This window comes from Rattus norvegicus, chromosome 7 (genome assembly GCF_021556685.1).
Source record: "Rattus norvegicus strain SHRSP/BbbUtx chromosome 7, alternate assembly SHRSP_T2T, whole genome shotgun sequence".
NCBI lineage: Eukaryota > Metazoa > Chordata > Mammalia > Rodentia > Muridae > Rattus > Rattus norvegicus.
The window spans coordinates 61,858,811-61,885,030 of NC_141540.1; the positions used below are offsets into that span (position 1 = coordinate 61,858,811).

A 26,220-nucleotide genomic window follows, 5' to 3' on the forward strand; every position below is an offset into this window, starting at 1 on the left:
CAACTCAAAAACAAAGTATTGCACATGGAAAGGCAAACCGGAGGATGGACACCCCAAAGACAAGGACATGCAGTATCAGTGAGCATCTTACCTGTTCACAGTAAAAGGCTGTCGAGAAGGCTGCTGCTTTGGCATACATATTATGCTTGGCGAGCTTCTGTTGGGGCTACCTAACCCTGAACTGCTCATGCTATTTGTCCTGCTAGGAATTCCAATGCCCTGACCAACCTGGGAGTGGTTCATCATATTCCTAGGATTCATAGGCAAAATACCCCTGAAAAAGAAGTCCATTATACTAAATAAGCTCTCTAGAATCACTCATTAAAGTCTCTACAATCAATCAATTGCTCTAACCCTACAATTGCAAATACACATTCCAGCCGCATCCCTAACTTTATAGTGGAACTAAAAAAGGTGCCATCAGAGAACTATTGAGACAACTATGATATAAATTATAAAAGTTTTCCATATATATATATTTAGAATAATTTCATTCAATTATTCTGCCCTCTTGATAATAATATACATAATCTATGTTATCTGTCTTCTTTTACTGTAAGTAAACGAAAGATGTGTGGTGAGGGAGCAAGAAGGAAGACAGTTATCTGGGAGTGACTAAGTCACACATCTTTAAGGAAGAGGTACACAGCTTTTTGTATAAGCTCCCCAAGAGGCAATTAAACCTTGATCTATTCAGATAACAACTAGCTTAGCTCCAAGATCAAAATGCTATCACTTTGCAATGAAATAAAATGAGTACATAGGTACTGTTTTCTGAGTGCAAGGCACTGAACCAGAAAATCAAGTAGTTAATGACCATAGTAAAAAATTAAAAGCTTGCTTACTCTATAAAATACATTCTGAAAATACTCTGGTCCGTTAATAAATAAATACCTGCTTGGAGATGGAGGCGTGTGAAGTGACATTGTTGGTACCCCTGTTGTTGGCGTGACGTGGCTCGGTAACTGAGTGCCTTGTGATAAGCTGCGATTTAACTGAGGGGTATTGTTGCTCATCCCCCTCATTGGAAGGCCTAGTGCACCTAATAAGAGAATTCAGAAGAAGGAAACTCATTGCCATCAGGAGTGAAATTGATGTCCATCTTCTGGAGTTGGCAATTTAAAACATGTTAAAATGACCTATCATTCAACTCACTGCAAAAGGACTCTAATTTTAACAAAAATTTTAGTCTGAAATTTAATATTTTGATTATGTTTTTATAGTTTTCGTATTTCTATTTTACAATAAATTATGTAAATAATTATAGCAAATAAAGTGTTACATAATACAAATGGATGTTGCTCTCAAATTCATTAAGGGCATATTTGTGAAACTAGCACATGCAAATATGCCATTAAGAAATTCTGCAATATTGTGTTTTAATTTACAATTAATGTACATAGAAAAGACAATCATTCCCACTTTGTCATGGTATCTTTAATATTATATTATCCTTTGTAAATTCATTTTAGAGAAATTTATTATTAATACATATAACATTACAATTTTTAAAAACCCAACATATAATATTTAGCAGCTATTAAAAAGAAAACCCTAATCTGATATAGGTATAATTTTAAAAACTGGTATGATTTAAAAGTATTTCAAAGTATAATGACACTATATTTTTCAAGCACATTTGGAGCCAGATACAGGGATAGACATGTTCTACAGGTATACTTTTTAAGACTACTGTGTTTTGCCATTCTGATATAAAGTTCAAAAGTATTAGTCAAATTGGACAAACGTCTTTGGAAGTGTTTGGCATGTTCACTGTTTCCGGCCGTGTGAACTGTTTTGCGATTCGGATGGAGAGTTGGTGTCCTACACTGCCCCCTTTTCCCTGTCCTCTCTCCAGGCACAGTGTCGTTCAGGTTACCGCCCTGTCTGTCCACGAATGCCTCGCTTCCTTCTCCATCTTTCTGAGCCACGTGTTTCAGTGCTTTGTTTGCAGCGTGCTAACTATTTGATACACTGGTCAATCAAACTTATATTAAACTAGAAGTTAAATAAAACACGACATAACTCATCAGAAAACAATGACTTTAGAGGTGGGGATTGAAGGTATTTTTCCTTATGGTTTCAGTTCTGGGTCTAAGCATTTCAAAGACCTGAAGAGTCTATGACTTCCACAGAAATAGAGCACTACGTACACTGACCTTTCTCTCTGTCTATGCATTCCACGTAAGTGAAGTACTATACATACTGTACTTTTGCCAAACATCTGCAGAATTTATCTTCTGGCATCACAGAGTGCTCAGAGACTGCACCGAGAGCCAGCTGAAAGCGGTCAACCTCACACTTCCAAGTATCTGGAAGGGACTGGCCTAGCATACGTGATCTTGTCACTATTTTATTTGTGTCTAGACACTCTACTGCTTGTGACTTTAGGAATGCTACTGCCTACTGTCATTTTCTCTAAACCTGGGACAAAAATAAGGAAGAACAGAGTTTAAAAGCCAGCCTATGCCCTCCCTCAATCATACAGTTTCCCTGGAGGTGCTGTGGATGTCTCCCACAATAAACCCATCGAAATGGCATTTTCCCTAAGACACATTTCCTAGGTGCCCAGTATGTGGCAAACATCATCTGAGCTGCTAGGGAAATAGCAGTAAAACAGAAAAGGCTCCTAACCTCAGGTGCTTAATTAATCTCTACTTCTACACAGTATCTTAAAGTCAGCTCTAGATGAAAACTTCCAACAGGTGTGCATTTGCCAGTTACTCATCGCCAAAGTTACACACTTCCAGATGTTACAGACCCCCTACTCTGTCTACATTTTACAGATAAGAAATCTGATCCCCAGATAAGTCAACTGACTTCTCCGAGGCGACACAAAGAACTAGGGCTAGAATTTGGATCTCTTAACTCCTCGTGTTCTTGAGGGCAGTACTACTAAGGCAGAACAACGGTGTTCACAGCGTGAGTGCCTAAGACCTTTTGTCTACTTTCCCTCCCTTTGGATGTGTCTGTGCTGTTGGCTGTCCCTCTCCTCTCCCACCATCCTCTCTGCTGCCTGTCCACTCTCTCTTCAGCTTAGCCCTCTCCTTCCTTTCTTCCTTCCTTCCTTCCTTCTTATTCTCCTTACTTTAATTACCCACTCTAAGTCATACCTTCAAATTTCACTGTTTTGCCCTTTTAAAGAAATTAGTAGACCCCACAAAAAGACTTTGTTTCTTGTCTATAGTGACTTTCCCTATGTGTATTTTTCTGTCTGTAAGAAGAAATAGTGTACATAATCTGAATACTGCAAACACTCTGGCCAAGAAAACAACAAGTAATGTGCTTTATTCAATTAAAGACTGGACAATGCTAATTAACTTATATTGATAAGTAGTGAAGGGGGTCAATAGGAAGTAAAGAGTGTGTTTGAATTTTAGCCTCCAAATTCAACCTTGGTTAAACAAAGAATAAATGTAACACATCTTTTTTATTTTGTTGAAATATTCATGAAAGATGAAAAGAAAATACATATTACAAACGGTATCACCAATTCTTAAATATTTAATAGGGTTAGCTGAAATTTGACTTAAAAATTGAAGATCCTTAAAACAGTAACCCTAAATGAAAGTACACAGAAATTTAATTTTAGAAGACAAAGTATATTGAAAGTTATTACACTTGAGCTACTTGAGTCAAACTATGACTAACTGGATAGGTTCGGGGGGGGAAGAAAATTTAATCTAGCAGAAAATCATCTCTATAAAATATCAGGACAAGAACAGAGCATACAAGCTACAGATAGAACCCTCATTGACTGTTGGTGGTGTAAGTGAAAGACAAAAGGTAAGGAGACAAGTCCGCGTACAGAAGTTTGTTTCTGTCTGGGAGGACACTGCCTGGTTAACCAAAACTATCTGTTTTAATTCCTAAACAATCTTTATAAGGAAGACATTCTTTTATCCCCATTTTTACACATAAGGAATGAAAAAACAAAAAAATGAATTTAAAAAGTTATAGCTTTGGATCAACTTCTTTCAGGAAGACTAATATATATATATATTCTAAATCAATTCCTACCTCTTATTTGATATGATGCTGATAATGAACTAAATTCTTCATGGATCCTTTTTTCAGAAATCCTAAAAAAATTGATTTAAGCATTCCAAGGGATTGGTGACAGGTCCAGTGGGTAACGCTGTCCTCAGGACTGACCCCCTGACCCAAATTCTATCCCTAGAATTCAAGTGGTACAAAGAAAGAACTGCCTCTCGAAGCTGTCTTCCAGTGTGCCCCGATTCAAAAATGCACACACACTAAGCTTTTGTAATTGATGAAAAATTTAAGTATATCATGATTTTTTTTTAAGAGAGCAGCCTCACACCAGTATCTTAAATACTTACAGCAAGTTGTGCTATCTAAAGAAGTCCTTGCTAAAGATAAACTGTATTAATAACCAAAGGGGAAAGTTCAGTTACAGCACCAAATGCCTGAATACCTGGCACCCATATCAGGCCTTTCTTTCCATTATACCAAGGATCAAGACTTCTATAGAAATTCACTGTTGTGCCCAAACTCACAAAAGACATACATAGTCTAAAGCGGGGCTTGATCTCCATGACTTTATCTACAACCTTTCCTGCATTAATTTTCTAGGTAAAATCATTTCATTATGGTATTTCTGTCACAAAATCCAAAGAATTTAGAACAAAATAAAAAAATTTCCACCAAGTTATAAACTAGGAACTAAAACAAGCCATTACCCCGTTTAACATCACAGCAGCGAACTAGAGAGACAGACACCTCAGGGCCATTAGTAATGCTCTCAGAGAGGACCTGAGTTTGGTCCTCAGCAGCCACAGTTAAAAGGTTACAGCCATCTGTAACTCCAACTCCAACAAATGTGACACCCTCTGGCTCTGCAGGCTGCATAGACGAGTGCACATAAACTTACACACACATAAACATATACATAAAAACTCAAGCCTTTTGAAAACCAGATCTCAAGCAATGAAGCAGGAAGCCATCAATACAGTTTCTGTTTCGACTTCAAAGTACTTTCACAATTAACATTACTTGCCAGTTTTTTAGAGCAAGCTGCTAACTTTTGCTTCTTCTTTACAGAATAACTCAACTTTCCTAGAGCTGCAACCCTCTAACACAGCTCTTCAAATTTCCATCATAAAATTATTTTTGTTTCTACTTCATAATCGTAATTTTGCTACTGTTTTGAATCATAATGTAAATACCTGATATGTAGGATATCTGATATGTGACCCCTGTGAAAGGGTCATTCAACTCATAAGGGGTCGTGACCCACAGGTTGAGAACTACTGCCCCTAAACCATCCAGGTGTTTTCAAAAGATACAGCAAGGGTCTCGGGTATTCTATGTTATTAAGTACACAACTTAAGTCTTTACAACTCTGTTAAGGACCCCACAGAAGAAAGTTCTTTTAACCTTAGTTAACATTTCATTGCTCAGACACTCTATGATTAATCATCCTCCTTCATTCCCCCCTCTTCTCCAATTTTTCCCTGTAACTTCACTATTTACATTCTCTGACTAAGATAAGAATGCCTTTCCTTCTCTGGTGCAACTAAAGTACATACATAAATCTAAGGGTTAAATAAGAGGGCATGCACAATACTTCATAGGCTTAGGACTAGAAACAGTCTCCTGGAGGCTGTATGAATGCAATAGTGACCATGATTTAAGTGGGGAGATAAATGGTGGTGGAAATGTTGCAAAATCAGGTGGCTAGAGATAGCCTGACAGTCAAGTCTGCATAGGCACATGACAAGGTACATGATGCCACCTACAGCCCCTGATGCTCAGGAGGCCTTGGAAACAAGGGGAAGAAAAATCAAAGAGGACCAATTACAGACCTGAAGGAGAACATGCCTTACCGAAACTAAGAATATCAGATGGGAAAAATGAATAAAGCAAACCGGTTTCAAAAATTCAAAACTACGAACAAGAAGCTGTCGTGAACCCGAGAATACCAGACAAAAGTAGCTTTGCAGGACCAATTCTCATGGCACAGCACTATACATTTCTGCAAGCAAACTTTGTTTATTTCCCCAACCTAAATGACATGTATAGATTATTAGCACCTGTCACAAAGTGATACAGGTCTCAAATCTTATAAATATGCTAATTTTCTGTTCAAACTGTATACAATAAGCTATATAAGCTATTTCCAAACTGTCCCAAATCTGACTAATTCTCAGTCAGTAGTGCAATTCCTATGTTCTCGTTGAAACTAAGTCTTGACTCTCATTCTTTCCCCATTGAGTCCTCTTTCCACAAAGCAAAGTGATGATTAAAAATGAGGTGGCATCATAAAACCTTTGCTATTCATACAGATTAGCAAATTAAATAGTAATTAGGAACTTAGTCAATTTACTGTTTTCTTTTACATTTCTTTATTTACTTTGTGTGTATGTAGGGGTCAAAGGACAACTTGTAAGACTGTTTCTTCCTTCTACCAAGGGAGTTCTAGGGGGAGCTTAGATCATCAGGCTGGCCCTAGTTGCCTTTACATGGAATCAGGACGTGGACTGGAATCTTCTTTTACTTTAATTTTTTTATGTGTACAGATGTTTTGCCTGTTCATGTCTGTTTACCATGTGTCCTTCTGGTTCCTGGAGGACAGAAAACAATATCAGATCCTCTGGAACCACAGTTACTGATGGTTGCAATTGCCACATGGATGCAAAGAACAGACCCTGGAGGGTCCTCTGAAAGAGAGCCAAGTGATCTTGACGACTGAGCCAGCTCTGCAGCCCAGTCTGAACTCTTCAGCAAATGTTTCCAAGGCTTCCTCCCTATGATCTGAGATACCCATGAGCTTGTTCACTCATATCCTCTCATTCATTACAGACTCGCTGACTGCTCCTCTGTCAGTAAGGGACTTACTACACCTTCCTAGCTTTCCTGTACTCAAAAAGCTCCTTCAAGACCGATCCAGGAACAACTGTCCTCATGTTTACGTTTCCATATTACATTTTCATTCCTGAGACAGGAGTGATTCATGTAGTACAGTGTGAACTCTTCACACATCTCGAGAGCCTGGGTGATAGTTTGTCCTACTCAGTACAAGAACTGCAGTATTTCCTCAGTGGTGTTTACTCTGCCAGTTACATGCAAGCACTGTGGAAAGCAGGAACTCTGTCACTTGTTACACTGTTGATTAGGTCTTGGAACAGAACCTTATTCATGCCACAGCTTCAGCAGGCAGTCGCTCAGTACCTTCTGGGCATCTGTGGATTCAGCACTATCACTGGGGTCATGACTTCAGCTCTTGAGTTTCAAAAATTGTGTTCTTAGTTCATAATCAGATCACTACTCTTACAAAGGACCTTAATCCTGGCTCCATCGCTTGCCACCTACAAGACCTTACAAGTTCCTTAACATCTCATGGAGCTGTGAAGATTAATACTCAGTAAATACTGGAATACCAGCTTTCCCCCTCGTTTTTAATATGTGCAGGACAGTTGAAGGACATGACAAATGATCTTGATGGCAAAGAAAAGTGAATCAGTTTAATTAACTGAGTTTCCACAGAAAAACAGATATGGGGGAAACTTCATGATACAATTTTGATCTCTAATCCACATGAAAGGAATGATTATACTTTATTATTAGCTGAAACCAATTGACAACCAGAAAGTTCCCTATTCCCTGAACTGTTTCATCATTAAAACTATCTAAAGGCCTATTCCAACAATATCTGTGAGAACCTTATCTTCCTCATTATGGAACAACAAGTATCTACTAAGTGCTTTTCATAAACATAGTCCTAATGACACAGAGACAATCGAGACACACAATAAAAACAGCAGTGTGCTTACTATACGGTAAGCTCACGGCATCAAGGAGAATGGTTCCATCCACATACATCTCTCTAGTGTCTAGGATGGTAGGACATGTACAGTAGGCACACAACAAGCACGTCAAACTCAATTCCTAAATCAACTGGAAGTGACTTTCCCTGAGCTTCACAATGTCAGGATCATCACTTTTAAACCATGTCGGTTATGCTCTCCTGCTCTACGGAGTAAATTGCAATCTCAGATGAGGATCAATTAGAACTAGGTACTATGCCACCACTCACAAGTCAGGACTCTAAATCCTAGGAAGACATGTCTTTTCTCAGCCTGGAACCTTTCAGAATCCAGACACAAATGTCTATGGTCCATCAGGAAAGCTAGTAAACTAACTGCCTACACATAAGATACACACTAGGAGACACTAGAGGAAGTTTTCCTTTTCCCACTTCCAAGATTGTAAATATTTAGCTGAGTAAGGAAAGATTGCTCCAACTCTACAACTTCATTTCAATGCAATGAAGATCTAGAAGAAACGGATTCCTGGTTCTTTGTCCATTTGTATCCAGTAATTTTAGTGCCCAGGAACATATAAGGCTGTAAGACTGACTCAAAACTTATTAACACACTTAGAAAACATCATTCAACTTAAATACAATAAATATGCCTCCTAGCTGTTATCAACTGCTGGCCACACAAACCCTTGGGTGAGGTCTTATGTTTACAATTGTGATTACCTAGGGCCTGAAATCGTACAATCCTCTAATCAAGTATTTTCTGGATACCTCATATGCTTACGTCATAATCACTTCTACCCCAATCTGGCAAAATATAGGTTCAAGCACTCTTGTATCAATTCCAAGATGACCCCTACCCAGTTGTTTAGTTTCACTAACTTTTAGTTCTAGGAAAGATAGCTTTCTTTCTTCACTTCCTCTATTTTTAACTTTTAAAAAATTAAGAAAAAGCAAAACTGGGAGTATAGAGTTAAGTGTTAAAAGTATCTGCCTAGCATATGCAAGGCCTGGGCTCAATATACAGCACCCAAAAATAAAAACAAGCCACACTAATCCTAGCAGGCTGAAGGCACAGGCAGGAAAATCTGAGTTCCTGACTAGAATAGAATGTCTAACAATAAGACTTTATTGCAAAAAGCAAAAAACAACCAAAAAAACCCCCAAAGACCCCCCCCCAAAAAACAACAACAAAAAACAATACCAACAACAAAAACCCAGATAGAGATTTGAATAGGGTAAATCACTAATGAATTTGTAAAATACAAATGGGAGTTAAAGATAGCACTCAGTAGATTGGAGGTGAAAAAAGTACTTTGAAGTTCTACTAGTCTCCTGTGTAATTACAATAAATTGGCATAAGAATAATATCGCCAATGCAATATTATTAATATTGTTAATTCTTCCTTTCTATCCTTCACTAGGGTTAGCTCCTCACATTTTAACATACAAGTGAAACGTGTGACCCCCCTCCAAGTCTCAGTAACAACAAAAAATGTTCCTTATACATACATGGCTTCTTTTAAAACTAGTTAGTTATCTCTAAAATATTTTTTCTAAGGAAAATAATTTTCTCACTCGTCAATCTTTATATGTCCTTCCCACAAAGTAAAATTAGTCAATGTCTGTCATGCCAAAGACATTACTGCCTTCCAAACCAAATCCACCCCCAAAGCAATATCCTATTTGCAATTTAAAAAACCTTATAGGACTAGACAGCCAGTTACAATCACCACCACAAACCCTCGCTTCTTCGAATATATGTTTTATCCATTTTATATCTTCATTCTACCATGATTAACAAGAGCTAATATAAAGCTATAATGCTGCCTGAAACAGGTAAGAAAAACATTTATAAAGAAGGAACTCCACTCTTTAATAAAAACCTTTAAAATGTTCTTGCTTAAATATGAAATCAATATTCTAATCCTATATTTAAAACTATCTCATAGCAAAGAGGAAAACCATGAAAGACAAGGAAAAAAAGATGAAAACAATGCTTTTTTTTTAATACAAAATAAGGATTCCCCACCCACTGCCCAAACCTTGAAATCAATGCACAGGGTGAAGTGATAGGACACGCTGTTCAGGCACTTAGCAAAAACCTGCTTCTCCTCACAAGGCAAGTTCCAAACTAAACTGATTTTTACTTGAAATGGATGAAGTGATTAGATACACTACCCTCTACTGTTTGATGGCAAATTAGAACACTTTATCCCAGCCTTCATTAACAACACTAATGAGAAATCAACAGATTGTTTTACACTAAAAAATAAAATAAAATAAAAATCTTATTAATATGTAACATTTTGGCAATTTAATTTGAAAAAAATAAAAAATTTTATAATTTAATTTTATATAATTCTAAGTGATGGTACATAGCTAACATTTATTGAGCACTTACTATGCGCCAGGCACTGTGCTAAGCGCATTAAAAGTATAATCTTTATAAAAACAAAATCTTACATAAAGAAAAAACTCAACTATGAATAAAAATTTAGGTTTTATAACCAGAAAAAAACATAGCAAAACAAATATAAATTAATAGTTTTCTACCACATGAAAGGTATTTCACAAACTGTTGCTAAATAACGGGCTGACAGCAATAAATAGTTGAAGATCTAAATAATACATTAAACCAACCAAAGGAAAACAATCTTTGACTTCCTTTTACTAAAAGCACAAGAATGAGTACTTTTAATTGTTTAGCAAATTTCTGAGAAACTGTAAAAGAATTTATAGATGTATAGATAATATCAAAATAAACTGCAACATATGCTACATGAAATAACGAATTGAGAATTAGTAAGTCTCAACATAATGCGGTTCACTACATAAGTAAAATATAATTTTGAAAATTAACTATCTTTTGTTAAGCATTTCTGTAAATCCACAAAGGTAGAATTGGTTCTTCTTTTTTTCTTAAACATAAAGTATCCCAGAATAAGTACAAAATTCTTACTTTGTTGCCCGTATAAACTTGCCCCAAATTGAGACAGCTGACCTGATGTAGATGGTGATGCCAGCATCTAGAAACAAATTAATGATATTAGAGCATAAAGAAAGACAGAATATTGTAGTTACATCTTACAAGTCTATGTTTCATACCATAAATGTAAGACCCAACCCAAGTCCTTGTTGGTCAAACAGAAGCAACTATGTAATATGTCCCACATTTCTTATAATGACTACCACAACCAGATAAAACGAAATTGTTCAAATAGAAATAATTAATACTATGAGGGTTTTTAAGTTACACTAAAGTATAACAACACTATTACTTAACGTCAAAAAAGAAAAATGTGGCTACTAAAAAAATACAAAGCTAACCTTTCAAAGTCAGCTTAATTTATGTGTGACACTGACTTTAGTCAGTGCATTTAAACACATTTTAAATTAGCCTGTTATCAAAATGAAAGTTTGTACTTTGTAAAAATATTTGTTGATTTTTATATCCATACACCTATGAAAGTGGAGAAAAACCATCAGCGGAGCAAAATAAACAAGTAAAAATTGAAATAAAACCCCAGACATGGCATCTGCTTTAGAGTTTCTTAGTCAGTGACACTGACTTCATGAAGCTTGCTGTACAGTGCCTTCAAATTTACAAAAACTTTCCTGGTAGACTATACATTCTTTAATGGTATGCTACATTCACAAAAAAGGCTGTTTCTTTTTGTATTTCTTTACAGACAGAGATGCAGGAGTGCCATTTATAAAACATATTTAAGCTGAATACATGAGGACATGTAAGCAATGTTTCATTATTTCATTTTATACAACCACTGAAACATTTTTATTCAGCAAAACATGGGCCATGACATCAAGAGGTTTATAAGCTAGTAGGGAAAGAGGAGATATTATGCAATGCATTGCAAGTGCTACCACAGAAGTGCAGCATGACTGGAAAAGAGCACTCTCCCAGAGATGAAGGATCAATTTCTGTAGGTGTTACACTTGGAGCTACAGAGAAGTATCTTGTAGGCCAACCATATACAGCTAACTGTTAACGTTAATGTCGTAATCAAAGCACATGGTAAGAAATGGTGGTGACCAGATAAGTGATTAGGAAAGAAGAGAAAGCTCAATTCTACTGAAGAATATAAAAATGGGAAATAAAAGAATGCTGGGGACAAGATTCCAAACGGTATTCTTTAATGTCAAAAATCCCTTCTTACATCCAGTGTGTATATTCAAGACTATTAATAAACTTAAACTACATGACCTTTAATCAAATAGGTCAAAACATGACCAATCAAATTCTTCAGCTTGGGCAATAGTCACTACTGTCACCATATTAACTATAAATATTTTATACACATATTAAAAGTTCATTTCCAAGCTGAGCAAAAACAATTAAATGAATGATGTGCAATTTTTAATAATCCTGTAGCTGGTGACAAAGGTCTATATACAACAGTTAGGAATTGTGAAGTTGTTACCATAACTAGCTATAAAACAAAGTGTGTCCAGATGTTTCACATGAGACACTGGCCAACATGAACACATAACTCATGATGAATAAAAATCTTCACATGGACATCTTAGAATGTATACTTACTGGATACTTAATGCCAAGAACAAACACTTTAGTGTACTTCCTCACAAAGGCTAGAAATACATAAATGGTGTGTGTGCTGAACCTGAGCCCTGGGGAAGTATGAGAAGAGCAACAGTATGAAGTAGAGGACGCTGGGACTGAACACTCACCACACTGCACGACAGTAAATACCTCCTTCTACACTGACACACGGAAGTCATTAAACAGTACATCTCACAGACATAACAGCTTAAGGAAAATCAGAAACGGATCCTGGCAAACGATCAACTATTAAAAGACCTCAAAAAAGTTATGTATTGAAATGGTAAACGTTAATCATAAAATCCAATGTCTTAGAAGAACATAAAATCTCAGATCAAGGCATCACAGTGGAGAATGCAATGTAGTAGACACCCCAGCTTTACCATCTCAAAAGGGCAAAAAGTGAAAAAAGATCAAGTGTTACATTACCTATAGAATAACTATCATGTCCCCAGTTTAAAATTAATACCACGCAATGGCAATGTTTACATCTCTCAAGGACTATATACTGTAGCCAAACAACACAACGAAAACTTAAAGGCAGCAGCTACAATACTGTGGGCCCGGTTATTTCTTTCCCTAAGTTGTTAAGGGGCCCCTTTCCCTTTCCCCAGCACATCAGACTATAGCTTTGGCTGTTGTTTAAGACAGAACACCACTGTGCAATGCGGGCTGGCCTCAAACTCACGGTCCTCCTTCATCCATCTCCCATGGTGCAGGCTTCAGAATTCTAGCTTCAAAGTACTTAACTTAAAAAACGCTGAACACAGTTTGGTGATGGAATTAAAATTAAAAAAAAAATTCTCTAACAAATATTAAAAAATTAAAAATTATCCTCTAAAGTCTGATCTAACTTATTAAAAGGGATGGTGACTTTTATACAAGCAGAAAAATCTGAAAAAAATTAAATGCAATGGTTTTAAAAAATGAAACCAAATAAATTAATAAACAGAAGCAAAAGAACAAGGAGGAGGTACTACACTAAAATAAATGAGAAGGAGGGAATGGGACAGAAGACACAAATAAAATAGTTAATAAGTTACAAAAGCTGACAATTTTGAATGCAATACAGTAGAGTGTTTACAGAAACAACAGTTTAAAAATGGTAAAATAATGAATTCCTCAATAACACACTACTAAGATTACAATGCTCTTACTAAAAAAAGAATGCTAGTGCAAGTTCCTATATATGATGCTGTCTGAGTTCCTTTCTGGTTAGTTCTAAAGTATGAATTTATAGAAAGACATAGACATACAATCAATTGATTGCAGCAATGATTAAATTCAAAACGTTCTTCATATGCATTCATATGGAGTCTGTAGCAAGGACACTTCTAGAGTCACTCAAATTGTCTCTCAAAACACTATTCTCCAACTTAAAACATACTTTAAAAACTACACACACACACACACACACACACACACACACACACACACACACACACACACCCCTTTGCCACTATCGATTTCAGTAATTCAAAACTCCAAATCCAAGTGCTTTCCCAAACAGAAACAACTCAAAATTGGAAAACCTGAAGAAAGTTTTATCAGAGTCACGGTGTGTTACAATGTAGAAGTGGGCCTTTGGGGGTTTAGTGCTTGTTCTGGGTTGAGAAACGCGCACTACTAACTGATGGCTAAACATCTGCTAACTGTCTGTCCACATGGTGAAGCTGGGTGCTTCATGGACCTATCATTTTTCTCCATCTTACATTTTCACTTTACAAATACTGTTTGAAGATGAGATTGCTAATAAATTCTAAAAAACGATTTGATCTTTAATTCCGTTATTCTTACATAGTGGTTCCCAAGGTAGCCTGGGGCGCAAAATGAACCTTCTCCTAAAACAAACTAACAAATCTGACATACACACCCAGACCATAGTTTATAAAGTGATTTCAAAGATCTTTAACATTCTAATCTACCAATAATTTTCAACAGTATCTATTCCCATTCTCTTCAATGAAAACAATGTATTATTTACTAATTACTATAGATTCTAAAAGCATGTGTCTAACTATATAGACAAAAATCCGTGCCCCTGATAAGCTTAAATTCTAGTGGATTAAATGATAACCAGGTACTTTCAGGCAGTGACAAATGCTATGCACTTATCTTTAATAAAGCTGTTTAAATTTCATCTTTATTATTTATTTTATGTGCATATGTGTATGTGTGTGGCTGTAATATATCCCACAGCTCCCAAATGGCGGTTTGGGGACAATTTGTGTGTGTGTGGGGGGGGGGGGGGTCAGTTCTCTCTGACTACTATGTGGGTTCAAACCCAGGTGATCAGGCCCACTGGCAGCAAACATGATCCAAGAACTATGGAATTTTGAAATCCAGAGAATTTAGAAGACACTGGGAAAAATGCTGATAGTTGAAATTAAAGTTATTATGAAGTAGTGATCAAAGGGAAGCCTTCTCAGGTAATATTATTTAGACAGAAAACATGAAAAGAGAGAAAACCACACAAAGTTCGTGGAGTGGGGGAAGGGGGTGCCAAATCCAGGGAGGAATGGAAGGAAGAGAAAGAAGAAATAATCAGATTCGAGCATTTTCTTATATGTAGTTAGTACTAATCAAGAGAGTAACAGTCACCAAAGATATCCTTACTTTATACTAGATTGCAACAGACTATTCTTACTGGCATGGAAGTCAGTATTAGTATCTGTAAAGGATGTAGGTATACTAATGAAGACTAGGTGTGAGCTCATTGATAGGTTAGGGTATTAGGCACACAGCAAACTCTTACTCATTTGGTATTATAACAGCAAATTCAGCATTCTATTGGAAATCACATATATCTTATAGGTCATGCTTAAAAATTAAAGGCCTGCAAAAAGGTCATTCGAAAGAACTGGTTAGTGACTTAACTAGCAAAGGGTTAAAGATACTTTTAAAGTTATACAGATGGGGAGATTATATTTGCTCTATGACTAGAATAAGCAGAATATTTTTCATTTAATTAATTAATTATTTGAGACAAGGTATAGTTTAGCTATCCTGCAACTCCCTTTGTAGACCAGGTTGGCCTCAAACTCGCAGAGATCCACCCATCTCTGCCTCCCAAGTGCTGGGATTAAAGGTGTGTGTCACCACAGCAAGCCAAAATTTGGATTTAAAAAAAAAAAAAAACAAAAAAAACTTTTAATCTTTTTTAAAGTGACAGTATAATAATAGTATTTAATATAACTTTAATTATTTCTGCAGACATCATAGAGGCTTAAGGAATTCTACTTAAAGAGCTAATTCGAAGTCGAATTATTTTCTCTCCAATCCCCTACTCCAAAAGTTTCATTATGACAGACTAAACTGACGTCAACATTCACTCAACCACTAGCCAAAAATGACTTGACCTTTAATTCTGTTATTCTTACATAGTGGTTCCCAAGGTAGCCTGGGGCGCACAATGACCTGTCTCCTAAAACAAATTATTAAAAATTATGTTATTTATTGTTATGTTCTCATTAAATTTTTATATCTGAAAACATTTCCAGAAATGACACAAAATAGCCATTATTTGCAAGGATATACATAATTACTTGAAAATCAGAGAATAAATGGACTAATACTAATAATCATATTAAAAGCACCTGAAGAACATTTGTTATTTTTCTTTAAGTTTTTAATTATTATTCATTCAATACTTACACTACCACAAGCTAGTTATATACTACTGTTCCTATGTTCCAGACAAGGTGCATACATTCAAACTGCTTACTTTGCCCTAGGACACAGGTCATAAATCATGTAGCTGAAATTTAAACTCACATTAAGGTTTCTACAGCCCACATTCAGTCACCAAAGCAATTAAAAACTTTGCAAAAAGCAAGTGACTACACGTAAATTCACAAACAGAAGAGCAATTCAACATGGCAGGAAAACATCAATGACAAAGCCTTCCTTGATGTCGGAGATAGTCAGTTGCTAAAGTACTTGCTGCACAAAGGTGCCAGCGAGCACATGTCAAGCAAGATATGGTGAGGCAGTATAATCCCAGTGTGTGGTGGGTAGTGGAACAGTGACTGCTGGTCAGTCAGCCTAGCCTGAACTGTATGCCCAGGTCTCAATAAGAGACACTCAAAAAACAAGGAGATGGCTCCTGAGGAATAACTGAGGTTGACTTCTGACCTCTGGCCTCCACAAGTAACCACACTGACTCAATCCCACGAGGAACACTCCCCTCATCTGCACACACAGGACCCTCCTTAAGATTGGAATAAAAAGCACAACAGACTGCTACTGAGCTACTCTACCAGTCAAAAATGATCCTTCTGAAAGGAAGTCAGTGTCGGTATTGAAATTAGCACTAATGTGCAGTAATGACACAAATTTTCATATAAAGGGATATAGGAGACCTTATGCAAGTCTTTAAAATGGTCTATAGAGCCAAAGCAATTCAAACTACTGTAGCCTAGATACAGACTCAGTATAATTTTAAAAACTTGCCCAAGAGCATCGGAAACTTTGATATACTAAAGGGAACCATTTCACTCAGCCATTTAGTAAATATTCTAAAATTCAAAGATAAGCAAATCACTCTCTATGGTCAAAATCTAGCACACTGCTTGCTTTGTAGGTTGCATGACTACGAGTTTTACACTGCAGTTATGTAGCATCCTTCACTCCACCTCCTAGCCTACAAGAGCCAAGTGACTACCTGGCTTTTACAGAAAAGAATTCTCTGGCCCACGGTCATTTATAAATGGTATAAAGACAATTGGATAACACCACAAAAGACAAGTATCTGCCACCTCACTGTTTACACCTTAAATCAGGATACATTTCTAATGGGCATAAGTTATAAATCAGGTTATGAAATAAAATAGGAAAATATAGTGAGAATTCTGAAATTTTGGCTTCTTTAAAAAAACACAGAAATATTCTAAGAATATGTTTTCATTTTAATGCCAGGTGTGAGATATATGGTGCTGCTTCAGATACTGTGCACAACAGGTAACTATGATTTGACTCGTGCTCTAACAGGGATGATAAGTTTCTGCAACTGTGTGACATTTGGAATCAGAGGGTATATAAATGCTAGGGCCATAAAAGGGGTGAGGGTTGTTGATTGGTTCTTGGTTGGTTGCTGCTGGTCACGGTTTAAGTAGTCATACTCAAAGAAACAACAAGAAATCAGCTATCCTGATAGCAAAGATCAAACATAGCACTAAGCAGCAGGAAGTGATTCTAAAGATGGCATCTGCTGCCCCTTTTGTCTCTTATCTAGTGTTAGGGGTTGAAAGGATGGAAAAAAGGGTGGAGACAAGTGGAAAAAGAACCCACAAACTAGCAAAAGACTGGCTACAGGAAAATCCCAGAATTATGTAAACCAGAAAACATTTTTTAAAACCCCTAGGGCTAGGGGTATGGCCCAGTGGTAGAGTACTTATCTAGTATGTGACAGGCCTCGTGTTCAATCCTCAGCACACAGGAAAACAAACAGAAAGCCACAAAATAACAAAAGCTGTTTGCAGAAACGATTTAGGCTGATTTAACCATTACAAAATGTAAGCATATTAAAACATCACATGGTGCTCCCTTAATATGTACAACTTTTAGGTTTTGTGCATCAACCATCAATGTTATTTTAAAGAGAAAATGTTGAAGGATCATTTTAATAAAACGATTAATATCTACGTAATATAAAAAGAATAAATTAAGGAGGAAATTTTGTGAAAATACTTGCAATAAAAGAAGAGGTCAAGACCATATCAAGAGAAATACAAGAAGTCACAAATTTGAGTGATACAAGAACTACATATGGTCATTAACCATTTGGGAAAGGCGTCACTCAGTGTATATTAAATCTGTACTTTACATTTAGAGAGTCTCTAATATATGTACATTGTTTTGATACATTGAATATAAATTGTCTGCCATGGGCTCATGTGTTTGAGCACTTGGTCTTCAACTGATGGCACTGTTTGGAAAGGTTGGGGAACCCTTAGAGAGCAGAGCCTTGCTAGAGAAGTAAATCACTGGGAAGAGGCCTTGAGGTTTTATAGCCAGGTACCACTTTCTGCTGCTCACACTCTGTGTCCTGACTGTGGCTCGCTGTGATTGGCTGCCAACCTCTTCCCTCACACCACTGGCTCCTGAGGCTATCTATACCTTCCCTGCCATGATAGTGTATCTCCTTCAGTTGTGGAGTCAGAGCAGATCCTTACGGTACTTCTCTTTGGTATTCTATAACGGCAATGAAAAAGGAAACTTTTACATCAAAACAATAAACTACTTTGGTCTATAAGTCAAGACTTATTACATGTCTTAAAGATATGGGGAATGCTGATGAGATGAAAAGTTATTACACACATTTTGATGCAAGATGGCACTATGTTCCAGGAATTTTCACTATAAGAATTCTGGTGAAAATATTTGAAGTATAAAATTACAATTCTAACAGTAAATTAGTCCTAACTAGATTTGAGGTTTCTGATCTATGTATCTATATTTTTAAAAGTTAAAGTCGGACTGTATTATTTGTAATAAGAAAAAGGTAACGGCAATAGCAACAATCCTCTATGCCAAGAAACAGGTTTTGAGATAGGTCCTTGCTTACAGACAACATCAGAACGCAAGCATATCTGTATTGCTTTTCAGTTTACTCTTCATCTGCCTATTATACTACTTAATTTAATAACAAAAATTTCCTGAAGGAAAATGTCCTGTCACTTCTGTGACAATCAACTATATTGGAATAGTATTAATATATGGCCTCTGGGTAAAGTAGATATACTGAGTCATAGTAGTCCTGGAAGGCAGACATTTCCTATTTTCTAAGTATTTGTTTTTATGAGTATAGGTGTTCTGCCTGCATGTGTGTCTGTGTACCACAGGCATACAGTGCCAAGGAGGTCAAAAGAGGGCATTGGATTTCCTGAAACAGGAGTTATGGGTTGTTGTAAGTTGCCTCGTGAGTGTTAGGAATAGAAGCCAGATCCTCTCAAGAGTAGCCAGTGATCTTCACTGCTGAGACATCTCTCTATCCCTGACAGACATTTCTTTGTTATTCATTGCCCATATAAGCTCAATTCTGAATTTCAATTTAAATCTCCACATATTAATTACACCCTTCCATTAGCATATCCATTATACTTTTCTAGCAAATGTTGCTTTTAATACATATCCACAGTAAAATGCACAAGTTTTATAGTTTCTGCAATGAAACTATCAAATATTACACCCAAACGTTTTTGTAATACTAGCAATTGAGCCAAAGGCTTTGCTAGGAACTTGCTCCACCACCAAACTACACTCCTTTTTAATCTTCAGCATCAACTCTTAAATCAGACACATGTAAATAAATATAATACACATCAAATAGCTTAACAGTCAAGGACCATTCTAAACTAGGTGACACGACTCCAAATAAATAAAGCCAATGTACACAAATTTCAAGGGAAAATAAGGTATTGATGATTTGTTTCTGAAACAACAAATTTTTCAAATAACAATAATGACAAAAGGCTGGGACCCAGGAAATGGAATAGGTTCCTAATGGTAACTTAGGTTGAGCCAATCTGTGACCTTCTAAGAATTGGTCAGTGACTTGGTAATAATTAGCTTTAATTAAAAAAGGACATTTGTTACATAACATATTTTAAACATTTAAAACAGCTGAGAACTGCTAAAGAAATTAGGAAATAGCAAATTTATAAAGTATTGAAAGGAAAAGAGCAGTCAAACAGATACAGAGCATCAGGATATAACTGGTTTGACTAAAAGATGTATAAACTAGATTAAAATGACTTGTTATTTAAACATATCTTACACATTTGACAACATTTTCATGTGGAAGGCATTGACCTACAGTCTCCCAGAGCGCACGTCTGTACTACACAATCTACACAGCACCACAGATTGTAGTCTCTGCTGTAGCTGTGGAGGACGACATTCCTAACTTGCAAGCTAGGATTGCAGCCAGGATGTGCACACAAGCTTGCTTAGCTTTGTAAGTACACTTGCTTTACTATAAAAATACTTCTCATGAACCAAAAAAACCCAGATTACCTCAAAGTGACAGTTTTTATAGTCCATGTCTTTGAGTACTTCCTATAACAATATTATTGCTATAAAATCCCAGGACAGTAACTAATACTTCCCATGACAAAGCAGGGGTTTATCTTTTTGTCCCCAGGACCTACACCTATGCTTAGCACAGACAATCCCCTGGAGTTCGCATGCTCCTCTTCAGGGAATTAGACACAGGCACCGCTGCTGAGGAAACCCAGCGTAACTTACATCTTTCTCTGACCGATGTGGGAACATAGAAGACTGGCTGTAGTACATGTTTTCATCATGGTAGTCGCTGTCCACCCCCTCTACAAACTTCTTTCTTGAAGCACCAAACATGCTGTTTGTCACCTAAACAAAAATATTACTTTTATCAAGAGTAGTATTTTGGAAAAGTCCGGCTTTACTTTACTCCTTATAGAAACAAAATGCATACTGCTGTGATCCTGAGACAGATTAACTAAGAGTGAAGTCTGACTATACGGTACAGTTTCACCACCCCACCCTTGCTCCTACAAGAAGATGCAAACAATTCTGCTAACTTTTATAGACTAAACCACAAATATAATTTTCCCGAATGCAGTTTTTTCTTCTTAAATGTCAGAGTACTCGCATACACTGCAAACACCGTGTAAGTACTGTATCTCCTGTGGAGCTGCTGAAGGGTAGTGAAGGCCTATGGTGGGAGAGCACTGTCTAATCACCATGCAAAGGCATTCCAGGATTTTATGTCACAACTATCTACACATACAATAAAATACACTTATCATGTCAGTACAAATTTATGATATTTTGTTTACTGCTTACTCTTTTGCTTCTAGAGTTTTTATAAAAACACTAACAATTATAAGCTCACACCAAAACCTATAAAATCTATGCCAATTTTTAAGTTTCCAAAACTATCAGCTGGCCAACATGAGCTTTCTGTTTCTGTATCTGCTCTCACTATACAGCCCAGACTGGCCTTCAATTCCCAATCGTCTTCGCCTCAGAACTCTGGGATTATAAGAAGGTGTCACTTAGTCTAGACATAGGAGGAAACTAAGGCCAATATGTCTTCTCACTCATGCCAATGTATTTAAGTTTAGAGACTTGAATAACATTATGTTTTCTAAGTATACTCAAATCAAATTTAGTGTCTTAGTCACTAACTCAAACAAGAGCTAAATATTTTCAGAGAAGCACCAGACATGCCTGTGATGGTTTCTGTATGCTTAGTCCAGGGAATGGCATCATTAGGTGTGGCCTTGTTGGAGTAGGTGTGTCACTGTGGGCATGAGCTTTAACACCCTTGTCCTAGTTGCCTGGGAGTATTGTGCTAGCAGCCTCCAGATAGAGATGAGGAACTCTGAGCTCCTCCTGTGCCAGGCCTGCCTGGATGCTGCCATGCTCCCACCTTGATGATAATGGGCTGAACCTCTGACCCTGTAAGCCAGCCCCAATGAAATGTTGTGCTTTATAAGACTTGCCTTGGTCATGGTGTCTGTTCACAGCAGTAAAACCCTAATTAAGACAATGCCTATCCATCAAGCTTCTAAGTGCCTTTTCTTACACAGAGGCAAAAAACATCCTTTCCTAGGTTTAATCTCAGAAAATGAACAGTCACAAAAAATTTAGATCCAGTACATTTGCTATTTTGTTTTGCAAACACTACAAATAAATATTTAAGTTTTTCTCTATAGGACCTTTGCTAATGAGCTCTACTTCTAAGACAGAATAAACACGGAGAAAAGCATGTAGCAGACATTGTTCAACATCCAGGCATCCTCCATTAAATTTACACACATGAATGAATTCAAAATAATACAAAGTAAACTTTTCTTTGAACATTTTTACATAATATCATTAAGGCCAGTTCTAGATTCCTAAAATTCCACAACTGAAATTAACTATATAGAATAAATCACCCTAATACCATGCAAATGTCTCCCATAAAACATAGAAAAGCATATCCCTACCAATGCTGCCTTTTCTCAACTGAGTACAGGAGTGGGATGTAAAGGGAGACAAGTGGGGCAAGAGGAAGAAGAGAAGGACATGACTTCAATAACAAAACTCGAATAGTCACTGTGCCCCAAAGGTGAACCCTGACAAGAGTTAAGTACAGGAATGACATACTTCTGATCCATGGCAAAATAGAAATGCGGGGGAGGGGGGTGTTCTTAAAGCCACATTAATTTTAAAGAGCAGGCCTTCATTCTACTCATGAGGGACCAGGATAGCAAGATGTTTTAGAATGAGTAAGCATAATAAAAATGGAAAGGAAAAAAAAAAAAGAGGGGGAATAAAAGCCACAGGGCAATGATTGTAGGGTGAGCTCTCAACACAGAGACAAATCCCTCTGTGGTATGACTGATGTATTTATTATAGGCTGCATTTCATACTGTGTGTGGGAATTTAAGTAATATAGTCCCAGGAAGGGCTACTTACTATTTATCAAATAGAACTTTGTAAGCCTGCAGGATTTACTGTATGTTTATAACTGATCCTGAGTTATGTGTGAAAACAGCCCGTGTAAGGAAGGAAGTTGGAAGACCGAGTTAGGAAAGTAGTGCTACAGGATGATGGCTAAGGCTACAAAGGAGGTAGATGTGGTGAGAGGTGATTGCATAAAAGATATACTCTGAAGAGGAGCAGCAGATAAGGATGAGTGGATATGCATTAAAAAGAAAAATATTTACATTTTGTTTCTGCAAAGAATAAAGGGCATTTAGAAACCACATTCTATCAATGAGAGAGTGTATGTTAATGTTATAATGAAACATCTTGATATATCATATAAAGGAAAGTCAATTTTGTAAATAATTAAAAAAATAGTTTAAGTAACACTTCCTCTTTATATCAGAAACAAGGATTGCTACATTCTTTGATCAGGGGCTTACACTGTAAACTGTCTGACTCTTCCTGATTCTCAGACCAGATTATAAGAAGCACAAACATTCCCAAGGAATGATGCTATATACCAAAATGTTAGGGAAACATTTAATTATAACATTTTCATCACTCCTTTGACTCAATAAGTTATATATTTTTAAAAGCACACTAAAATTACTAAATTTTCTCTACCAGTCTCATTCTTCAAAAAGAATTCTTTCATCTCAAAAAGTACAGAGAACGATGCTGGGACAGAACGGAGGCACTCGGCTGGCCTGACTGTCCACTGTACTATTTTATCACTTAGAAAGGCACAGTACCGATTCAAACTCCTGTGGTGTTCTTTATTGTTTTTAAGATTATTTTATATACAAGAGTACACTGTAGCTGTCTTCAGATACACCAGAAGAGGGCATCAGATCTCATTATAGATGGTTGTGGAACTCTGGGTCTTCTGAAACTTGGGACCTCTGGAAGAGCAGCCAGTGCTCTTAACCTCTGAGCCGTCTCTCCAGTCCCCACCTGTGGTATTCTTAGTATTTAAGTGCACCAATTCAAAGCCATCCTCAGTAAGTCTGAATAATTACAAAACAACTTTCAAAACTCTCACGTTTAGATAATCTAACCAACAATTTCAGAAAAGAATCTAAGGAAGACTGTGATGGAGAAAGGGGGTGACAGTAAGGCTGTAAGTTTTTTAAATGGTCAGGGAAGTAAAGCTAGAGAACTTTGTAAATTTAACTTGAAAATGCACTTGTGCCTTTATACAGCACAGTAAGCCAGAGCACAGAACTAGGAAATGCAGGACAGACTACCTATGTCTCTATCCAAAAGACAGCAATGCTTAACAAACAGCATGCCCGTCATGGAGATCTCCAGAGACCAATCTTCCCCGAATCCCAGAATGCTAGCAAAGGCTGGACTGGCACAGAAGTGATCCCTGAAATTCCTTTCCTGGTAACAAATACACAATGATTTCAAAACTTGGAAATACAAAGTCCTAACTGAAGGCTCTAAAGCACTGACAGTGCCACTCAGCATCTGTGTTCCCAAAGTGTAACTGCATCGTGGAGACGAACTTCAAACTGACTCAGCAGCTCATGATCTTCCGTTTCCCTACATACCCAGCAAGTGCTACTTTAGACTACTGTGTTTCCTTCTTACATGTATCTTGGTTTATGTTCAAGAAGGTTCACTACAGCATTCTGAAAAACCGACATACATTGGATAATGACAAAACTTGAATAAAAGCTGTAGTCTTGAACAAGCTGACAAGCTGGCTAGACAAATCTGTGAATGAACTTGGAAATACAAATACAAGGTCATGAGCCTGTCTAAGGAAAAGAGAGTGAGTGTGATGTCTGAACAAATCCTTAACCAATCAAACAAAGTAAAATGGGAGAAGAACAAGTCCAGAAAGACAAAACACTTAAGAAAGGGCTCAGCAGGGAGAGAAACCTGGGAAAATGGAACTTTCAATCCACCCAGGTGTTGCAGCAACTTGGGAGATAGAAGCAGGAAGTTCAACTAGGAATTCGACTAGGCCAGCTTTGGCTACATGAAGCCTGACTCAAAAACAACACCCTACCCCGCAACCTCACTCCAAAAAAACAAATTCCAAGCCAAACAAAACCCTTTCTATATGGCGAGCACAACAAGTCCTGGAGGAGAATGCTGGGTGAGAAAAGCAAGCCCTTCAGTGCTGGTCAACAGGGCAGAGTACAGGCAAAGAAACCACACAAACTTCTCCTGCCCACTTTACAGTTGCCTGTGTGATCTCAGCAACTGGTCCAAGCCACTCAAACTCCAAAATACTTACACCGCCAACAGCTTTCTTTCTCTGCTGTAGTTTACTGGCACAAGGCACACCAGTAACATCCAAACGGGTATTTTTCTATTTGTTCTTCATTTTCCTTAAATCTACTTTCCTCCATTCAAGCAATTTAAGTGAAAATTTATGTTCGTGGATCTGATCGAAATTCTTTTAACAAATAAGCATAAAAGCCCTCTGTAAGCAATGTCTCTGACCTCTCTTCAAAAAAGCCTTCCCTCCCACTATTAAACTATGGGCAAACCTTCAGTTGCTCAAATTCCTTTGTACCCCAGAGCCTTTGTACACGTGGCTATCACTAAAGTGTTCTTGCTCACAGTTCACTCTTCTGTGAAATTTTAATGCTAAATTAACAGGGTCTGCTCTTCTTAATCAGTGAAAAGAAAGCACTTTATCATAACCCTAATTGATAAAATGACTCTTTTATCAGTTCTGATTCAGGCAAAGTCAGGTGGGGCTCACATCAAACTCTAGTATTTTAGAGGCAGAGGCAGTTGGATCTCTAAATTTGAGCAGTCCAGTTTATATGGCAAGTTCCTGGACAGCTGGGCTACCCAGTGAAGACCTATCTCAATCCAGCAAAGCTCATTCGTACCATCATTACAATGGTGCAAATCTAGCAAACAATTAGTATTCCCTATTTTGTATCTAGAAAGACTCGGGACTGGAAGGTAAGTAGGTTGCTCCAGGCTATGCATTCGGTAAGCACACACACACAGGCTTTGATCCTAATCTATTAAGCATTTCTCCTTTAGGAACCATAGCAGACCCACAATCAAACATAAATACAACCTATCCTTTATAGACTGTTTCCTTCATAAAATATGAAGGGTGTTAAGGGTCAACATAATCATCAACAAAATGGAAGGCCCTTATTTTGTGATGAGCAACAAAGTAAGGTGGCTACAATCACAGATTTCTGCAGAAAGACTACTGTACAAAATGGGCTGTTACATACCACAGACAACAGTCTACACAACACCAATCGTATCCATTTTTTAAAAATTCACATTAGTTTTAGCATAAAAATAACTGAACAGAGAGTACTGCAGTAATTGAAAGTAACTGCACTGCACATAGACTTCGGGTGGCAGAGAAAAACAACCTGAATTTGACAAAAACAAACAC

General features: G+C 37.1%; 1 protein-coding gene across 51 annotated transcripts in view; it reads right to left on the reverse strand.

The window, feature by feature from the left end:
• Positions 1-26,220, reverse strand: part of Cnot2 (CCR4-NOT transcription complex, subunit 2) — a 91,515-nt gene that overhangs the window by 20,045 nt on the left and 45,250 nt on the right. For 16 of the 51 annotated variants that reach the window (NM_001399553.1, NM_001399554.1, NM_001399555.1 and 13 more), the window contains 4 exons: positions 20,616-20,738; positions 10,749-10,815; positions 895-1,042; positions 92-274 (listed from right to left, as the gene is read on the reverse strand). In NM_001399553.1, coding sequence (NP_001386482.1) covers positions 92-274; positions 895-1,042; positions 10,749-10,815; positions 20,616-20,738 — 521 coding nt within the window. The remainder of the gene's footprint in view (positions 1-91; positions 275-894; positions 1,043-10,748; positions 10,816-20,615; positions 20,739-26,220) is intronic. The other 35 variants (NM_001399556.1, XM_087556365.1, XM_087556374.1 and 32 more) reach the window with 6 other exon arrangements.